Here is a 19,474-nt window from a genome sequence, read left to right on the forward strand (position 1 = left end):
CGAACTTTATGTTTATTTGATAAACACGTGGAACGATGACCTTGTTATCAGTATCAGCTTTGTATTTCTCCTCTTAATACGATCACTTTAACGAACTCCATTTGGTCATTTTAAGTTCAACTGTGATACATACATTACTCATTCTATTGGATTTCATTGGTGCGAATACTTTGTGATTTTTTCATTTGCTCGAGTAAAGCGTAATTATATTGTATTTTATCGAAAATTAATTTTCAATTTGATTAACATTGTGACATCTTATCTCTTATCTCGTCTTATCGAATTTAATTGAATGTGTGTTACTTATATATACATGTATGTAAAACATTTATTTCTAACATATCTAATGTGTTTATATTCAATCTAAGAGCAACTTCTAACAATTAAGTGTGGGAAGTTTTAAACTTAATATATCTAAATTTAATGAAATATATATGAATATATTTTTATACACTTTTATATATATTAGGATAAAAGAAGATGAATAAATGCTCGATTTTTGAATCTGTCGTATCTAATGTATATGCGTCTAGAATTCGTGAAAAGCTCTTGTTAGAGCTGCAGCGAGTCGTTGCAACCTAACTGTGATTTTAACAAGAAAAGTTGCATGAATTAATTATTCCGGATCATGCAATTTCAAACAAAAGATAGTAGTTATATATCAAAGTGTGATCTCTTTCGCATCTACACATCTCGTTTAAATTATACTATCATATCAATTTTTATACGATCAATTAGCAATAATATTCTAATTAAAATAACAAAGATAACGGCTTCTCACGAATTAAATCGCAAGTAAACAGATAACTTTTATCATTCTCAGCCATTATTGAAATTATCTTTCTGCGATACAAATAATACAGAAATATTAATATTTAACATTAGTATAATTTTAGATTAGATATATATTATTTTATATAATTTTTATATATTAGAGAAAAAATTATATTCCGATTGGCTAAGATATGATATGAATATATAATAAAAAAAGTAAATACGGTAAGTTATAAAGTATTCTTGTATTATGAAATAAATAATATGAAGTGCTTTGTTTGCTACGAAATAATTTGTCGGTCATTTTCGCTGAAGGTGTTCTGCTTGCGTTCTGTGAAACTTAATCATGAAAATCGCTGTAATCGGTGCCGGAGCCGCGGGACTCGCTGCGCTTCGTCAATGCACTTCCGGTAATTACGACGACGAAGTGGTGTGCTACGAAAAAACAGACCAAATCGGCGGGACATGGGTCTATCGAGAGGAAACTGGTTCCGATAGATACGGTTTACTGATTCACACTAGCATGTACAAAAACCTCAGGTATGAGGTGAATCACTTCATTGCAGGCAATTTTCATTTTTTATCTCAAGACAATTTTCAGTTCTGCACAGGAAGCGAATTTTGAAAATTTTACAAGTTCATCTTATTAATATTTTATTATTATATAGAGATTTTTTATTATTAATCTTATCTACAATAATAAATTTTACAATTTTAAAATTTTCATATTTATATGTATTCTACATAAATGTTTAAGTACACATTGTGGATTATACGATTTGATTTATGAAAATTGCTATATCGCTTATAGGACTAATCTGCCAAAGGAAGTAATGGGCTACCCAGATTTTTCAATACCGGAAAGACCTGAAAGCTACTTGTCGCGTACGGAGATACTGGATTTCCTAAACGTATATTGCGATCATTTTGCACTACGTCCTTACATTCGAGTGGGTATATAAAATTGGATTAATTATGCAGCAGCGCAAAGTCGTGTTTATATCAAATACATATATCTATTTAATGTGAATTACAATTAAACATTAATTTATGTAAATATATTATTATTATTATTAATACACAAATAAAATTATTGATCAAAAACAATATTTGTTACAAATTAACAAAACAGATCAAATTTTGTTATAAATATTCTATGTTGCAGCTGCTACATCACGTAGAACTGGTGGAACCGGCCTTAGGGGATCGGAAGTGGTCGGTCAAGGTCAGGGATTTACAGAGGGACGCGGTCGTGACCGAGGGGTTTGACGCAATCATGGTGTGCAACGGTCATTATTTCGAGCCCAGAATCCCGAAGATATCAGGTCACGATATTTTCGCGGGCAAGCAGATGCATAGTCACGATTACCGGGTTCCGGAGATCTTCGACGGCAAAACTGTCGTCGTTTTGGGAGCTGGTCCTTCCGGTACACATATACATTATACACGAAACAGTTTGCTTATTTCTTTAATACAAGCTTTCTCGGCAATTTTTTTTTTTCGCATTTCGTATGATTATCAATAGAATTGCGACAATAATCACGAAGAAACGTTTTTTTCTGACGATTTTATTTTCTCCTAGCTTTATTAAAATTCTAATGTAATAAATGAAGATTATATACAGGGTGGCCCTGGCGAAAATAAGAAACTTTATAAAGCGTTAACAACCGTTGAGTGAGGGTTTTCTGACAGTTTATATGCTTTTCAAACTTTGTAAGAGCACTTACATAACGCTGTTGGGTTTTGAATGCTTATCAAACGCTGCAGTGTTGCAATTTTTGTTCTACAAACTCTTTATATAATGTTACATGAAAGTTTTGCAATGCTGAGGTAACATTTTTCAGAGTACGTTCAGTAAACGTTGATACATCTTCGTGTACAGAGTTTACTCAGACTTTTCAAACGTTTACGATTACGCTATAACGTACAAACGTCTTTTAAACGCTGCAGTGTTGCAATTTTTGTTCTACAAACTCTTTACTAATCGTTTTTAAACTCTCGACGAACTTCCACAAACGTTCATGTAAACACCAAACAAACGTCTCATTTTTGCCAGGGGGCCCATTTTAATCCATCCAGTCGAATATCTCGAAAACCAAGCCCGGGAGAGAAAAATGTTTCAGACAAAAGTTGTTTGGTTTCGAGGGTAATAAGATGGTACCATTGGTTTGACCTTGAAGAGACATTTGAAGGTCACGTGAAGGTCACTTCAATTTTTTTAAATAGAACACCCTATATATTTTTGCACATTCTTGTAGCTCATCTCGAGAGCTTTCCAAAATACTATAATTAAGTTAATTTTCATTAAGTACTTTCCGATTTATGAGGCTTGAAATAATTTCTTAATTTTACATAAACCGTAAAATATCTTGTAAAATATTCATTTTTCGATTATCTTACCTTAATACTTTTATGTACAAAATAATGAGAGGAATCAATTGGTGTAAAGAAAACATAGTTGTTTCGAAGAAAAAATATGTAATTTGCAATTAACAATTACATATTTTTTCTTCGAAACAACTATGTTTTAATTTGCAATTAACAATTACATATTTTTTCTTCGAAACAACTATGTTTTCTTTACACCAATTGATTCCTCTCATTATTTTGTACATAAAAGTATTAAGGTAAGATAATCGAAAAATGAATATTTTACAAGATATTTTACGGTTTATGTAAAATTAAGAAATTATTTCAAGCCTCATAAATCGGAAAGTACTTAATGAAAACTAACTTAATTATAGTGTTTTGGAAAGCTCTCGAGATGAGCTACAAGAATGTGCAAAAATATATAGGGTGTTCTATTTAAAAAAATTGAAGTGACCTGCACGTGACCTTCAAATGTCTCTTCAAGGTCAAACCAATGGTACCATCTTATGGCCCCCTCGAAACCAAACAACTTTTGTGAAACATTTTTCTCTCCCGGGCTTGGTTTTCGAGATATTCGACTGGATGGATTAAAATGGGCCACCCTGTATATTAAATATTTAATTTTTATCTATAAAATGTTCGGATAAAAAATCTTTGATGAAATTATTTGCGACAATTAAAACGCGATGTTTTTCTGTTCTCCGATTCAGGTATGGATTTGGCGTTGGAAATATCCAAGAACGCGAATCGCGTGATTCTGAGTCATCACTCACTCGAGACTATACTCACCGTATTCCCTGAGAATGTCGTACAGGTGAAAGCGTCACGCGAGCTCAAAAGGAAAATAATAAAATGAAATAAAGGAAGATTCTTCTTAATCGCGTTATCTCTTTTTAGAAACCTGATTTGATGCAATTAACGGAGCGGGATGCGATTTTTTCGGATCATACGAAAGAGCAGGTCGATGTCGTTCTCTACTGTACAGGTACAATTTTTTTCTTTACATAAGTTCTTACGGAATCGTACCTTGTTCTCATACAAGATGATTAAAACACAATACTCTTTTCTCTTTCGGCAGGATATAAATACAGTTTCCCTTTCCTTGCCAAATCCTGTGGAGTTTGGGTGGATTCCAACATGGTCAAACCCCTTTGGAAGCATCTGGTGTCTATAGAGAACCCGACCTTGGCACTGGTGGGTCTTCCGTACTACGTTTGCGCCTTCAGTATGTTCGATTTGCAGGTATAAAATATTCTTTTATCTCTTCTTAATCTACAATTTAAAATCTCTCTCGTGATATTTTTTAAATTTCATTTCTAATTTCTATTATATACATTAAATCGTACTTTTTAAAACGTACTCTATAATATTTTAAGTCGGTATTTAAAAGTATATCGGACATGTACGAGAAACACAGAAGAGAATCGCGTGTAATTCATTTGACTGGTAGCATTCCAAGCGTACAGGTCATTCGGGGCGTATGAAATTGCCTTCTTCAGCGTGGCTGACGAAGAAACGCGGTCGCGCATTCGCGACAGAAAAATGCTAGAAAGCCACGATCGCGTGGTCGCCGACCGCGGTAACATGATGGCAATGCTCGCGATTACTTGCAATTTCAAGGTGCGATTCGTCCTACGACACTGGCACGGCGAGAGGCAGTTTCCCGAGAAAGAGGATATGCTGAAGTCCGAGACCGAAGAAGCGACGACACGAATCTTTAAGAAGCATTTGCAGAAGAGACACTTTCACATGATGGGTCCGGAGCAAGGTCAATATTACGATGATCTGGCGAATATCGCGGGTATCACGCCGTTACCGCCCGTGCTGACGAAACTCCACAACGAGAGCAGCAAGCGCTTCCTGGACGACCTGGTGCACTATCGGCAGGACCGCTACAGGATCATCGACGACTACAATTTCGTTCAGCTTTAGAGCGACAGAAACAGAGTCATTTATACAAAAATAAAGATACTTTTATTATATAATTTGACCCCAGGCTATCGATTAAGCGTATTAAAAATATGATCGGTTCAGCCGTTATTGAAATCCGATAATCTGAGTTACTCTCAACTGTCCGACTCGCGTATAGATACACGGAGTGCCTTGCTTTGCTGCGCCTGAACTTGGCGCGAGACACTACCGTGTCTCTTGATATGATGATTAGATATTTTTTCAATTTGTGAAAGCTATATATTTTTTTTAATTCGTACAATTTATGGAAAAATAATACTCACGTTTGTCATTGCTTACGAATTTTTTTTCATGTTTGAAAGTGCTTTCCTGAGCGTGAACTCTGCGTCATTTCAATTACTTCTCTCTAGGTAATTAGGATGATTATTTCTAGGAATGAAGGGCTAAAGGAATTTTCTTACAAATGATATAAAGCATGCTCGGCGTCTTAATTAAATGCCTTAACGCGTACAATTGCACGAATATCTAGACACAATGAAGAATAATTTTAAAAGAGAATTTAATTTTAATAGAAAGAAAACTCACGAAATACTTACATGCGTCGTCTTTCATCGTGGGAGAGTCTAGGATAACTACACGAGATTAATTCATATACAAAGAGTTAACTATTTACACCGACGAGATACTGTTAAAGACCAACAGCCCTGGGTAAATTTTCATGACCACCAAGTGGGCCCGGTGGGCCCGGAGATAATAGAAGATGATATTATCGGCCGTTTTGATTATATTGAAGACAATTACAAGTGTTATTTAAATCATACGAGTATTTTAGGTCATTCAGTTATTGTTTTATTATCGAAAATGTATAAATCTTTTATGTACCTATTTCAAAAATGACAAATTATGTATCAAATCATTATTTTATTATCGACAATGTAAAGATTTTGTTACCTACAGCGGCACTTTGCACGTTTTTTTCTGGTCACGCTAAATCCCATAAGACCATCGGTCTTTAACCCCTTCACTGTCAGGGACTCCTATAGGGGTCAAAAAAATTCGTGCCACTTTTGCTTCATGGCCCCTATATAGGGGCATCTTGAAAAAAACATGTTATTACTGTTACGATTTGATTGTCCTTGAGTATTTTAAGGTTTCTGAGGTCGCTGAATTCGAATCTGAAATCAGAATTTCGAACTTCAAAATGGCGGATCAAAATTTAAAATAATTTTGGATTTGAATAAAAATAGGTTTCTTATCGTTTTTGGGATCGCCGAATTCGAATCTAATATCAGATTTTCCAAATTAAAAATTGCAAATTTAATATGGCGGACCAGAACAAATAATTGCCATACATAAAAGATGTACACTTTTTTCTTCAATTACTTATAAATCCCGCTATCTGCTGAATCCAGAATCACGAATTATCAAATCAAGCTGTTTGCACAGAAGTGGAAACGTATCCCAATTTTCAAGAAATAAAAAAAATAAAAAAACGGAGTCAATAACCGCCACATCCTCGATTCGTGACTCTGGGTTCAGCAGAGAGCGGGATTTAAAAATAATTGAAGAGAGAAATATACAACCTTTATGTATGTCAACCATTTGTTCGAACTCTGGTCCGCCATATTGGATTTGCCATTTTCAATTTGGAAAATCTGATATTAGGTTTGGATTTTGCAACCCCAAAAATGATACACATTTTTATTGAAATCCAAAATTATTTTGAATTTTGATCCGCCATATTGGATTCACCATTTTGAATTTTGTAATTCTGGCTTCAGATTCGGATTCGGCAACCTCAATAATATTTATACTGACGTATTCATGCAATTTTAAAAACTTTTTTCTTTAACACACTTTTGGCACGGAAAGTTTCTTTTTGCTGGACTGTGAAGGGGTTACCCGATAAAAACAGTTACATCACATCCTCGTCGAATCCACGTATTTTACGTGGCTTACGTGGATGCAGATTTATCCACGAATTATCTACGTGGATACAACTTTCTTTTTTCATTATTACATCGAGGTACTTTATTCTCGAAATATCAATGTAGATTTCATGGATATTTCTATTGAAATTATGATTAATCATTCAACGACTCGGTAATATTGTAATGTTAAAAGATATTTTATTAAAATTTTTCAATTGTAATTTTGTATCTGAAATATTTCAGAAATATACCTGCATCATGTTTTTTTATAATATTTATAATATTTATATTATAATATTATAATATTTATATTTTATATAATATTGTATTTGCAATATTTCTGAAACCTTTCAAAAAGATAAAAAAGTTTGCTAAAAAAAAGATTAATATCTGTATGTTTCTAAATATGTAATAGTACATATGTATATAGAATATGCTTCCTCGCTTTGCCGCTATGCGGCGCTGCATCAAATTAGCTAACTCGTATTCAACTTTTCGTCATAAAGGCCCATATTCTGAATCCTCTTTTATCGATAAAAGTGCCTCTAAAAGTGGCATATAAGCCTTCTGATTGGCTACAGGCCGCTTTTAGGAGCACTTTTATCGATAAAAGAGGATTCAGAATATGGGCCAAAGTGTATATAAAGAATTGATACTAACACGGTCCGAAATTTATTTTTTTTTTTAAGGACCGTCTACGATGGAAGTAATATTGGTGGAGTGGACGGTGGAGTAAGGCGTAAGCGAGTGGTTCTTTTCCATTTCGCATTACTCCTAGTCTTACGCCTTACTCCACCGTCCACTCCACCGACATTATTTTCATTGTAGGTCCTTTAGTCAGTTTAATTTAATAAACTGATTTAATTTAAAATAATTTGTTTAATAATGTGGATCGCTTGTTGGGATTCAGAATATGGAACAGATTATTTGAAATTAAACGGATAAATGGGAGATAGCCTATTTATTGCGTATATTAAAAATAAAATATAAATAAAAATAAAATTATTCTTATGGCCGAGTGTATTTATATACTTTTATAAAATATTGTCCAAGATATTCACTTATCAAAAATGAAAAAAGTAATATGTCTCGAAAGTTCATGAAATTTTCACATAGATTCCACGTAGATTCTAGTACCGTTTTTGAGCGGATTATCCACTCGAATATCCACGTGGATTCAACGATATTAATCTACGTGGTAATAACGTGGATTTCACGTACTGTTTTTGTCAGGTAATAGTATCTCGTCGGTGCTATTTATCATGTACGAACTTCTTCCTTCCTCCTCCGGCGAACTTGACGCGCGGATCCTGCGCGCCGGATTCAAATTTCCCGCGATGGCGCGGTCACGTGACCGCGAGCGCATCGGCGCAGCGGCGACGTACGGCAGTCGGTTAAATGCCTCGTACGCACGTACATACATCTGTCGTGCGAGCGAGTGGCCGTGGTCCGTGTTCGTGGTCCGTGTCCGTGGTCCTCATGTAGTCGATGTTGCACGAGCGAGTTGTGCGCGCGCGTCCTCTCCTTCTCTCTCTCTACCTGTCATCACGAGCGACCGCGCTATCATCGGCCGACAGGACGATGAGAGTTTACGCGATCCGCGAGTGATTCAGTGGCCCACGGATATCACCTGCCCGATGTCTGTCCGCATCGCCGCTGGAACCATGACGGTTACGTGTGCTGGCGAACGCATCATCGTGCAAGAAGCGCAGCGTGAGTAGCCAGTTCCCATCCCTTCGCGAGAGAAAACGGAGAAAAAGCTCGCCTCGCATCTCCCTTTCTCTCTCTCTCTCTCTCTCTGCTTCTCGGATCGCTCACTTTCTGTCTCTCGCTCTCTCTCTCTCTCTCTCTCTCTCCATGACAGACATCCAGCCGTCTCTTTCCCGACAATCCGCCGCCGATGCATCGCCTTGTGGCCAGTAACGGCCACTCGAACGCGATCGAGCATCCCGAATGTGAGTCGAGGGGGAAAAACGCGAGATCGCGTGCCATTGTTTCCGCCGTTCGGATTGTGCATGTGCCTGGCCACGTCGATGCGGGAGTACCATGAGGAGGAGAGGACCAAAGAGTGAGAGAGAGAGAGAGAGGGAGAGAGAGCGATGCGAAGCCGCCACCTCCCGCGTAGCATTATTTACGTTACGTGCGGCTAGAAAGCTGCATCGGACGAGTCTTTTTTTCTTTCATTTGCAACTCTTCCGTTTTCTCTCGTCTTCTCCTCTCTTTTTTTTCTCTCTCTCTGAGACCTGCGAAGCCACGCGCTCGCTTCGCTCTGAATCTGAATGCAAGGAGCTTGGGAGAATGCGAGCTGAAACGAATACCGGACGAGTGCCCCGATTAGATCAATCTCGCGTATATACGCTTCGTTTTTTTTTTCCTCTCCTTTCCCCTTCCCTCTTTACTCGAAATATAGAAAGTACAGGAAAATGCTCCGAGACGAATGGACCTAATGACGCGCGTCATATGTGAACGGCACGTCGCACGCGCCGCGCACGGGTGAATGCATTCGTAAGAATGTCGTGCCCCGCGTGCGTGTTTTACCCTCTCCCTCCCTCCCTCTCTCCCTCTTTTTGCTCCTCTCTCACCTCCGCGATCTCTCGCGGTGGCGTTCCTCTTACCTCGCTTTATGTAATTGCGCTCGCGGACACCTGTCCGTCTGGACGCGCGTCGAGCCATTTAACGAGATTGCCCGCGATGAAAAAAATGCAAGGGGTTCGATTGGAGACAGATTCGTTCGTTTCGACCCTCTGCATTCTTCCGTAATTTCTTTCCTTTCCCCTTTCAATCGGAGAGAAAATCCTGAGGCACGTTTCAAATGCAGCGAACGTAGGCCGGAATTCATAGTACGATCTTATATTGAAGATTGTCTTAAGTCTGGTCTTAGGTCGTCTTAAGCCTTCTGTTCAGCCAATGAAATAGCCGTATAACATTTTCAAACCTTACTTCCCATACAGCACGGAACATTGCAGTAATATTGCGGCAATATTGCAATGTTGCTGCAATGTTACAGCAATATTAATAATATCGCTGCAATATTCTGTGCTGTATGGGTTAAGATGATCTTAAATATACCCATACAGCACAGAAGCTTGCATCAACATTGCTGCAACGTTACAACATTGCTCACTGCCGTATAATGTTGCAAAAGTAATGCAGAGACATTATTTTGTAATATTACTTTGGCAATGTTGCAGCAACATTTTAACATAGCGAAAATGTATAACATGTGTTTCTTTACTTGCCGCTACGCGGCGACACCAAATTTAACTAACTCGTATTCGAATTCATCTAAAGTGGATATAAGGTCTACAAAGGACTAATGTAGTAATTATATTTCTTGTCTTGAGTCAGTTTAATTTCTGATAAATTGACTTGATTTATTTAATATTCTGAATTCTAATAAGGGATCTAGGTTATTAAACAAATAATTTATTTAATAATCTGGATCCCTCGTTGGGATTCAAAATATTAAACAGATTTTTCTTCACTGAATGGATAAATGAGAAATAGTTCATTTATTGCACGTATTAAAATATTCTGTCGAGGGTATGTAAAATAATTGTATGTATATTATTGAGATAAATATTTAATAAGAAATATTTATAGATAAAAAATTAATTATTAATAAATTTATTAATATAAAACACTAATAGATATTTTTTTAAAGGCGTGAAATTTTTTTAAAGGGAAATGTTTTTTCCTATCTTTCTTAAACATTTTTTTAATATTTTCAAAGTTTATTTATTAAATTTAAAACGGTCTGCATTTGTAGTAAAACGCGTTTTAATATTATAAATACAATGCACCGTAACATTACTACAATCTTATATTGCAATATTCCTAAAAGCGGACATTTTAATGTTGCTGCAATCCCACAGCAATGGTGCAGCAACATTTTGCAGTGAATTTGCAATGTTGCAATATTGCGGTGAAAGATTGCTGCAATGTGTATGCAATCTTTGTGTGCTGTATGGGAAGTCTGGTCTTAGGTCGTTTTAAGATTCTGTTCAGCCAATGAAATAGCCGTATAACATTTTCAAACCTTACTTCCCATACAGCACAGAACATTGCAGTAATATTGCGGCAATATTGCAATGTTGCTGCAATGTTACAGCAATATTAATAATATCGCTGCAATATTCTGTGCTGTATGGGTTAAGACGATCTTAAATATAAGAACGGACTATGAATACCGGTCGTAGAGACGAGTTATATTATCGAGGACGCGATTAGAATTCAATTAAGCTAGTTTATTTCAATCACTTTTCTTTCTCCGCTTCTGTTTCGATGCTGTCAGAACCAACTTGGCGAGCGAGGATCACCGTCCGTGACGCTCGCAACGTGATACATGCACGGTACTGCCTCGTAATGACGAGTCTCTTCTTAATTAAGCGACGCGTCAGACGATTGTTGTGTTTTTTTGTGTAGCTATATGAGCGCGATTACTGCGTAGAGAACATGACATGTAGATTTATTGCATGAAAATGTGTTTTCCTTCTCCTCAATAACAACTTGGACGAACGTTGATGAATCCGAGTTTGAAGAATACATTTGACACTTGATTTGACAGATGAATCTTTCCGTAAATTTAATAATCGTAAGGCAAGATCCGCGCGTGAGATATTATTGATATTTCTCTGTCAATGGCCCATATTCTGAATCTTCTTTTATCGATAAAAGTGCCTCTAAAAGTGGCATATAAGCCTTCTGATTGGCTACAGGCCGCTTTTAGGAGCACTTTTATCGATAAAAGAGGATTCAGAATATGGGCCAATGTGTACGCCAACATTTATTCATGCCTCATCAATTCTTATTCAGGATTGTAAGATAAACCAGAGATTTCGAGATGGCTACCAAAACTGACGACGCAGCGTCTATCGACAATCCTAATGATGGTACGGTAATCATTTTCGAAATACGTAATGCAAGTAACGTAATTGCAAAACTTTTCACGCGTGTATTTCACGTTAAAGGAGAGAGCCTCGATAAAGAAATATTGACGATCGGTGAAAACGATGGGGGAAGAATTCCACCGACGTATTTGTATAATACGGGCTCGGAACAAAGTACAGGAACTTCCGACCAAGAACAAACCGTTCGAAATCGTACTCCATCCAAGGAGGATCAATTAGGTCCGTTACCGACTAATTGGGAGAAGGCGTACACGGATACGGGAGAAGTTTATTTTATAGAGTACGTATACATATTTATATATACATGCAGTGCCATTATATACTTTACATTATATAGATAATAAGATTAAAAAATAAGTAATTCGTATAAATAATCTTGATAAACTTTGCTTACTTCGTATATCAATTGTATTAATACCGATAAGAATTATATTATACATATAAATATTACACACATATCTCATTAATATAATAACGGTAAATTTCTATTCAAAAACATGCTCATGTGTGTGCAATATATTTTCTTTATTAGTATTGTCTTTTATTTATTATTATTCATTTAATTATTTTTGTTCCGAATAAAATATAAAAATATTTTCATAAATTATATCACAGCCACAATACGGGCACATCTCACTGGTTAGATCCACGTCTGTCGAAATTTCAAAAGAGATCTCTGGAAGAATGTCTCGACGACGAATTACCCTACGGTTGGGAAAAGATCGACGATACACTATACGGTACATATTTTATCGATCACGTGAATCGTAGGACACAATATGAAAATCCAGTGTTGCAAGCGAAGAGAGCGCAACAAAACTTGCTCGAGAGGAAGAGTCCCAACTTCACCAGAAATCCCGATAAACTCAAAGGTCAGAGGATACGAACTGCTTTGATAAAGAGTTCACGGGGCTTGGGATTTACCATTGTCGGCGGTGATGACACCGTGGAAGAATTCTTGCAAATTAAAAGCGTCGTGCCAAATGGTCCAGCATGGCTGGATGGGAAACTACAAACCGGTAATTTTTTTCTCTAGATACCGCTAAATTTCTCAAGCGATTCACTTCCGCTTCCGTACTTTGTAATTGTACTTACTATTTCAGGAGACGTGCTAGTGTATGTTAATGACACCTGCGTGCTAGGATTTACCCATAACGAAATGGTGAATGTATTCAAGTCAATCGGTAGTGGCGAGACAGTAAGTTTGGAAGTGTGTCGAGGTTATCCGTTGCCTTTCGACCCCAACGATCCTAATACAGAGGTTGTAACGACGATCGCTGTCAATGCGCCAGGTAAAGAAATAGTTGAGAGTAGTTAATAGATCTTTTCATTGAAGAATTAGGTACTATTATCTCGGATCTTTTCTTTTGACAGAAGATCCTGCAATGTATATGGACTTAAACTCGTCTCTCCAGGACAATGGACGTTTCAATTTTTTGGATTCCACATTCTTGCCGGTGCACAATCTTCAAAACGGCGAGAATCTCGCCACAACGTCGGTCAATTCGATGCCCGATCTCTGCATTTCGGATAAAATCAACACGATTAAAAGACCGAGCAGCACGGACATTCTGCTATCGGAGAGCAGCGATTTGAACGACTGTAAAAATTCGCCGGTGTCTTCCAAGCCGGAATTTCTCAGTATCGCTATTGTCAAGGGGGCTATGGGATTTGGATTTACGATAGCAGACTCTGCCCATGGCCAGAAAGTCAAGAAGATCTTGGATCGTCAGCGTTGCAAGAATTTAATGGAGGGCGATATATTGGTTAATATAAATGAAATCAATGTCAGAAATATGTGTCACTCGGAAGTGGTACAAGTACTGAAGGATTGTCCACGTAACGAAGAGGCGTTGATACATGTTCAACGAACGACAACGAAATCGACGAAAGAGAAGAAGGAGAAGAATATGCAGGACTTTTTCAGAAGTAAAACACCCACCGCAGATATCTATAGCACTCAATCGAAAACGATAATACCTAGTAGACCAAAAACGCCACTGATCGATACCAGAAATCATCCTAAATCACCGACTGATGCGAGCAGATCAAACTGGAACGACGTACAGGCAGAAAATGAATTGAATCCGCTGGATAATCACTATAAATATGCCGATTATTCACACGGAATGTATTATTCGGATCCGTATAAAGCTAATATCACAGCGAATTTATCGGATAATTTTGCAGTGATGAATCTCGACGACGATTCCATTAGAAATGTATCGAAACGCGATTGGGTTGCGAATGACAAATTAAATATCAACAATGATGTGTATTCCATCGACATCTCCCATCATGACAATATGCTCAAGCAAAATGGATATTTGCATTCCGATTACTATAAAGACGTCTATCCCGTTCAATCGCATTCCCAGTACAATGAAGATTATAGTATGTATTCCATTGGACAGGAGCAAAATGTTGATACCGGCGAAATCTGGGATAAGAGAAAAGAAACGACTAGTTTCGAACACGAACAGCCGCATTCTAGTTCTATATCTCGGTACGTATATTGTTTTCTTAATTAACAATCAAGCTTTCAAAGAATTTTACTTAAACCAGAATCGTGCCCGTTTTCCAAAGCTTTCGAAAAATAATATCATAATCAATTAGATAGATAAAATATATGTTTGAAAATTGTTAAATACATTTGCAAACTAGATAGATAAAAATAAATAAAAATTATTTATTAAAATCATTCGTAATATTAATTATAGGTATCCTCAATATACAAGCGAATTGGTTTGTCCAATGGTTCCCGACATAGAATGGATAGAAACTCTGGTGACTTTGGTCAGACAAGATACTGGATTTGGATTCAGAATAGTGGGTGGCACAGAAGAAGGATCTCAGGTTGGTTTTTTAATGTGATTCATATTAATTCTTATAAATGTTTTTTTCAAAATCTTATTTTCATGTATTGCGAAATTAAGCCATCGCAGCACTAATGAAAACAGAAACGTTAAAAATATCACGGTCAGCAGGTTTCGGTGGGTCATATAGTTCCCGGTGGAGCGGCGGATCTTGATAGTAGACTCAATACTGGCGATCTGATCATGTCCGTCGATGGGGAAAGTGTCATGAATTCTTCTCATCATCATGTGGTGCAGTTAATGATAGCAGCAGCGCAAAATGGACGAGTGACTCTAGGAATACGACGTCGAATCAACACGCAAGAACACCTTCAGGAGAACCTTCAATCCTCTTATAGCCGGCAAATGAATCTTCAATATCCATATGATGTTACTGTCACTCGAATGGAGAACGAAGGATTCGGTTTCGTGATAATCTCGTCCGTTAACAAGGCCGGTTCTACAATCGGCAGGATAATTGAAGGTTCACCCGCTGAAAGATGTGGAAGATTGAATGTCGGAGATCATATTCTTGCTGTCAATCACATCGATATCACAAACGTTTGCCATAAAGACATTGTCAATTTAATCAAAGATTCTGGTTATTCTGTCACATTGACAATTGGATATCCACTTGATGATTGTTGCAGCAATACATCTCTTTCTCAAAAGGTACAAGCTTTATTGATTTTATAAATTAGCAAACTATTACGAACGTAAAAAAATAATTTCTTTATTATTAATTATTTAATTTCTTTATCATTCACCATGATAATAGAGTAACCATAGATTGTTGAATTTTTTTTTCAGGATGAACTTACCGGAGACGGAGATGGCGGCCAATACCATGCTGTGGAGCTTACTCGGGGTACCCGAGGTTTTGGCTTCAGCATACGCGGTGGTCGCGAGTTTCAAAATATGCCGTTATTTGTCTTGCAAATCGCTGAGAACGGACCAGCGTCTATTGATAATCGACTTAGAGTAAGTAATATCCCGGTATATTGTTAGAAATATATTATAAATGTGATGTAAATATGACATTATATAAACAAATCTATATATCATTCCTAGATTGGAGATCAGATAATCGAGATAAACGGTATTAATACGAAAAACATGACACATACAGAAGCGATTGAGATTATACGTAATGGTGGACCATCTGTTCGTCTGTTAGTACGACGTGGCTGCCAAATGCCTTCAGTGGTAGGTGCTCCTCCACATCTCTACGATATGAACATATAGACAATTAACCTTTTGATAATAACATATATATATTAATTTTAACTTAATGATATTTTTCTCCTCTTTTGACAATACTAATGCTAACATTAGTATTATATAGAATTTTTTTGATGATCTGAAAGACAGAGAGTTTCAGGGTATATAACATTATTAGATATGCTAAGTGAAAAAAAAATGAAAGACAATACAAGAAAAAAAGAGTCTCGGATAGGCAATTACGTTGTAATAATTTAATATTGTGAAAATACGTTTGGTATCGATATATTAATAAGATAGATGTGTTATATCACATAAGACACAGTCTTATGCGATTTCAATAGATACAAAATATGGTATACATTATTTGTAAAAATTATATATATAATTCATTTTGCAATTAATGTATGTTGTATGTTTTTTTCTTGTTTTTAATGATGTTTAGTCATGAACTTAAATGTCATGTTTAGTCATGAACTTAAATGTATCGTTTTTATTATGAAATAGTTCACTTGATTTTGTTTAAAAATAGCATTAAACTAAACACCAAATGATGATAATTCAAAAAATAATAAGTAACGATAAAAAGTTTTTACTTCAATTATTATGCTCATCAAAAAATGTTCTCTAATGAGAAAGAAAGATCATATTTGACAAGGGACACACACAGATGACTTTTTTTCTTGCAGCTATCATTATGCAGCTTGCGAAAGTTTTAATATAAGGACAATCGTACTTGCTCATCCTAACAAAATTAGGCTGGTGCTAACCTAGTTTCTCTTTATTGATCTAATTGCAAAAATGTAATTCATCCTAACATGTGTGATAGCTTTGAAAGTATTGTGCCTTGTTATACGTGTGTTCCGTATTTAATGAAAATTACTAAGCAAATGTCACAGCCTTCAAAAGTGATTATAAACGTACATTGAAATTCATTATAGAGTAATCTCACAATCGACCAAATAAGTATTCGACCGAACGATGAGGGCAAGCATTTATCGAAATTACCCAAGAGGGGTGTGCCCCCCAAAAAACGTCAGAAAGTTCGATTTTCCATTTCATTGAACTGCTGTTCATCCAAAAATAGATACTCGTAAGCGCTTTTAGACGTATTTTTACCTCTCTCGCGAATTGTATAAGTTAATATTTCATAAGAGATTAAAATTATTTTACGAAAATAATAATCCAGCAATCCCTTTAAAATGCATTTATTCGGAAACGCCTTTAAGCGTAGACTGCTGTAATTTCTTTAAAGGAAAACAAATTATTAATTTATAAAAAAATGTGAATATAGTGTAAATCATAAATGATTTATACTGGCATATAGAGATGTATTGAAAATGGCACAGTGTGTAAAGTGTCAAGAATATAAAGTTGCAAGTACTATCTATTTATTAATGCAAGTATAGCATTGATATATATAAAGAATCTCAGAATACAATATGTTATATTATGTAGAGACACAAAGGACAGCTGTATATTCATATGCTGTCGAGGTGATATTGTAGACTGGCAATTATATACATATATATAAATTTATCTGCTCTTCTCAATAATGTTTCAAAGTATAAGCTTTTAAAACTTAGACTCCTATCGTAAACACCATTTTGTGAATTTTTTTTATATAGTGACATGTGTGGCCTTGATAAAATGTTACGCTTTTTACAAAAAGTATACAAAAAAATTAACAATCATTTAATTATTCTTATCTGACTATTCTATTGTTCTGAATTACTATCAAGATTTTAAAATTGTATCGATATCTTGTTTTTTCTTTTCCTAAATATTTATTACCACTTTTATGAAATGTATATGTATGTCAATAATTAAAATTAAGGACTCGTACAACCAAAGAAGCACTTATGAGCCATTTTGTTTTGAAGTACAGTGTGTAATGGGAGATCAATATGAAAGAATTATTATAATTATTTAATCAATCTTCTCTTTTTCGGGAATGTTAGTCTTTTACCCGATTAAAAGGATGACTTTCCATAATTAGAAAACAACGAACGGAGCAAAATTCTAATGGAGAACAAATTTAACAAGATTCTTCTTTACTCTTCCTGTCTTTTTTTGATATTTATAAAAGTTACATGTTATAAAAGAGAACAACATATATATTTTTTTACTTGTAAAGTAATGAAAGATCGCAGATGTTTGGCACGATGTACTAATGAGACAAAAAAGGGAAAGGTAAACACTAGATTATATTTCTAGATCTCAGGATTGGTGTAAGAAAGAAAAGAATGCGTATTATACGTATGTATATATGTATGTATATATCATATACACATATATATGTATGTATGTTTATAGATGTGTGTGGGAATTTGTTTATATTATTATTATATATATAATATCTAAACGAAGAATTCAACAATGTATAAGTGATAAGCAACAGCAAACGCATTTAATCGGATCATATAGTATCCATTTTATATATAGATATATAATCATCGCGTTTATTTTTTATAATTATATATACATATATATAAAATATTTGTATAGCATATAGGATATAATAAGTTTAATATAAATGTGTATATACTTGTTTTTCGAAGACTCTAAAGGATAATGTTGATAATTTATAAGATTACTGTAAGAAGCAATAACGCATCAATCATCGTTTTACTTATTTGAAATTTATTTGTCGAAAAATCCGAGTCTTCTTTACTATTCGTTTTAGCTTTACTCTTGCCAAAACGGCAAGTTATACTTTTCGCATTTTCTAACACAATATATTATGAGTTAGGCTATTTCTCGCAAATATATGCATGATGAACGATTCAGGATTAATTGGAAAAAAATATTGAAATGTTTCTATGAACATTGTTTATCTATTATTGTTTCGAGTAGTAAAGATAGCAACAATCATTAAATTTAAATCGCACATAAAAAATATTTTACATGTACATTGTTCGATTGATATAATAAGTTAATTGGATCGAACAATTTTTTTTGTACGAGCTTCGTATATTTATTGTATAATTCACAAATGTAAACCGAATTTTCTCTGTATATGTCCGTTATATCTTTAATAATCGTCGTTGAGTAATCCGAAATAAAAACTGATATTGTTGCTAAGTGAGTATATTATACTATCAATTATATATATATATTGTTGTTGAAATATACTGAAATAATAAATGCTACTTTAAAAAATTTAAAGGAAATTACCGAAAACATATTTATATTTTTATACATAATTCCATATATTTCATCAGAATTCATTCAAGAATCCTTAAATATCTAACATTGAATTTTCACAATATGCAGGGTATGTAGGATAAACCACACTGAATCTTTATAAATTACATTATACAATTAATAAAATCATGGAATATTCTTATGCGAGATATTATATAGATATTTTTTTATTAAATGTTACCAGTAATAAATTTGACAAAAATCAAGTACTTCATATTTTACCGCTCGTTCTATCAAGACTAAAGTGAAAAATCAAGAAAACTACATTATATATTAATTGCATTATATATACTTA

General features: G+C 35.1%; 3 protein-coding genes across 3 annotated transcripts in view; all 3 read left to right on the top strand.

Moving 5' to 3' along the window:
• Positions 1 to 889: 889 nt before the first annotated feature.
• Positions 890 to 5,129, top strand: LOC145962050 (senecionine N-oxygenase). Its single transcript, XM_083082825.1, has 7 exons — positions 890 to 1,314; positions 1,586 to 1,724; positions 1,940 to 2,201; positions 3,855 to 3,958; positions 4,042 to 4,129; positions 4,223 to 4,386; positions 4,765 to 5,129. The coding sequence occupies exons 1-7, from the start codon at positions 1,121 to 1,123 to the stop codon at positions 5,074 to 5,076; spliced, it is 1,263 nt and encodes a 420-aa protein (XP_082938951.1). The 5' UTR covers positions 890 to 1,120; the 3' UTR covers positions 5,077 to 5,129.
• Positions 5,130 to 8,382: 3,253 nt separating this feature from the next.
• On the top strand, positions 8,383 to 17,051 carry LOC145961855 (membrane-associated guanylate kinase, WW and PDZ domain-containing protein 1). The gene is made up of 10 exons (XM_083082363.1): positions 8,383 to 8,699; positions 11,802 to 11,878; positions 11,957 to 12,176; positions 12,512 to 12,915; positions 13,000 to 13,188; positions 13,271 to 14,402; positions 14,617 to 14,752; positions 14,881 to 15,423; positions 15,562 to 15,732; positions 15,823 to 17,051. The coding sequence occupies exons 2-10, from the start codon at positions 11,830 to 11,832 to the stop codon at positions 15,994 to 15,996; spliced, it is 3,018 nt and encodes a 1,005-aa protein (XP_082938489.1). The 5' UTR covers positions 8,383 to 8,699; positions 11,802 to 11,829; the 3' UTR covers positions 15,997 to 17,051.
• Positions 15,942 to 19,474, top strand: part of Dome (cytokine receptor domeless) — a 31,434-nt gene continuing 27,901 nt past the window's right edge. The window contains exon 1 of the mRNA XM_083082361.1: positions 15,942 to 15,957. The gene's annotated coding sequence lies outside the window, so the exon portion shown is untranslated. The remainder of the gene's footprint in view (positions 15,958 to 19,474) is intronic.

The sequence above is a fragment of the Camponotus vicinus genome, unplaced genomic scaffold, assembly GCF_025532165.1.
Source record: "Camponotus vicinus isolate PSW18456_S1 unplaced genomic scaffold, iyCamVici1.0 SCAF_11, whole genome shotgun sequence".
Taxonomy (NCBI): domain Eukaryota; kingdom Metazoa; phylum Arthropoda; class Insecta; order Hymenoptera; family Formicidae; genus Camponotus; species Camponotus vicinus.

What these genes read in the sequence shown, in the direction of transcription:
- LOC145961855 (XM_083082363.1), top strand. Translation starts at nt 11,830, where the DNA reads ATGGCTACCAAAACTGACGACGCAGCGTCTATCGACAATCCTAATGAT. An exon ending in GGAGAAGTTTATTTTATAGA is followed by an intron (nt 12,177 to 12,511) that starts GTACGTATACAT and finishes ATTATATCACAG; the next exon opens with CCACAATACGGGCACATCTC. An exon ending in GCACAGAAGAAGGATCTCAG is followed by an intron (nt 14,753 to 14,880) that starts GTTGGTTTTTTA and finishes TATCACGGTCAG; the next exon opens with CAGGTTTCGGTGGGTCATAT.
- LOC145962050 (XM_083082825.1), top strand. Translation starts at nt 1,121, where the DNA reads ATGAAAATCGCTGTAATCGGTGCCGGAGCCGCGGGACTCGCTGCGCTT. An exon ending in TTTGGGAGCTGGTCCTTCCG is followed by an intron (nt 2,202 to 3,854) that starts GTACACATATAC and finishes TCTCCGATTCAG; the next exon opens with GTATGGATTTGGCGTTGGAA. An exon ending in TCCCTGAGAATGTCGTACAG is followed by an intron (nt 3,959 to 4,041) that starts GTGAAAGCGTCA and finishes ATCTCTTTTTAG; the next exon opens with AAACCTGATTTGATGCAATT.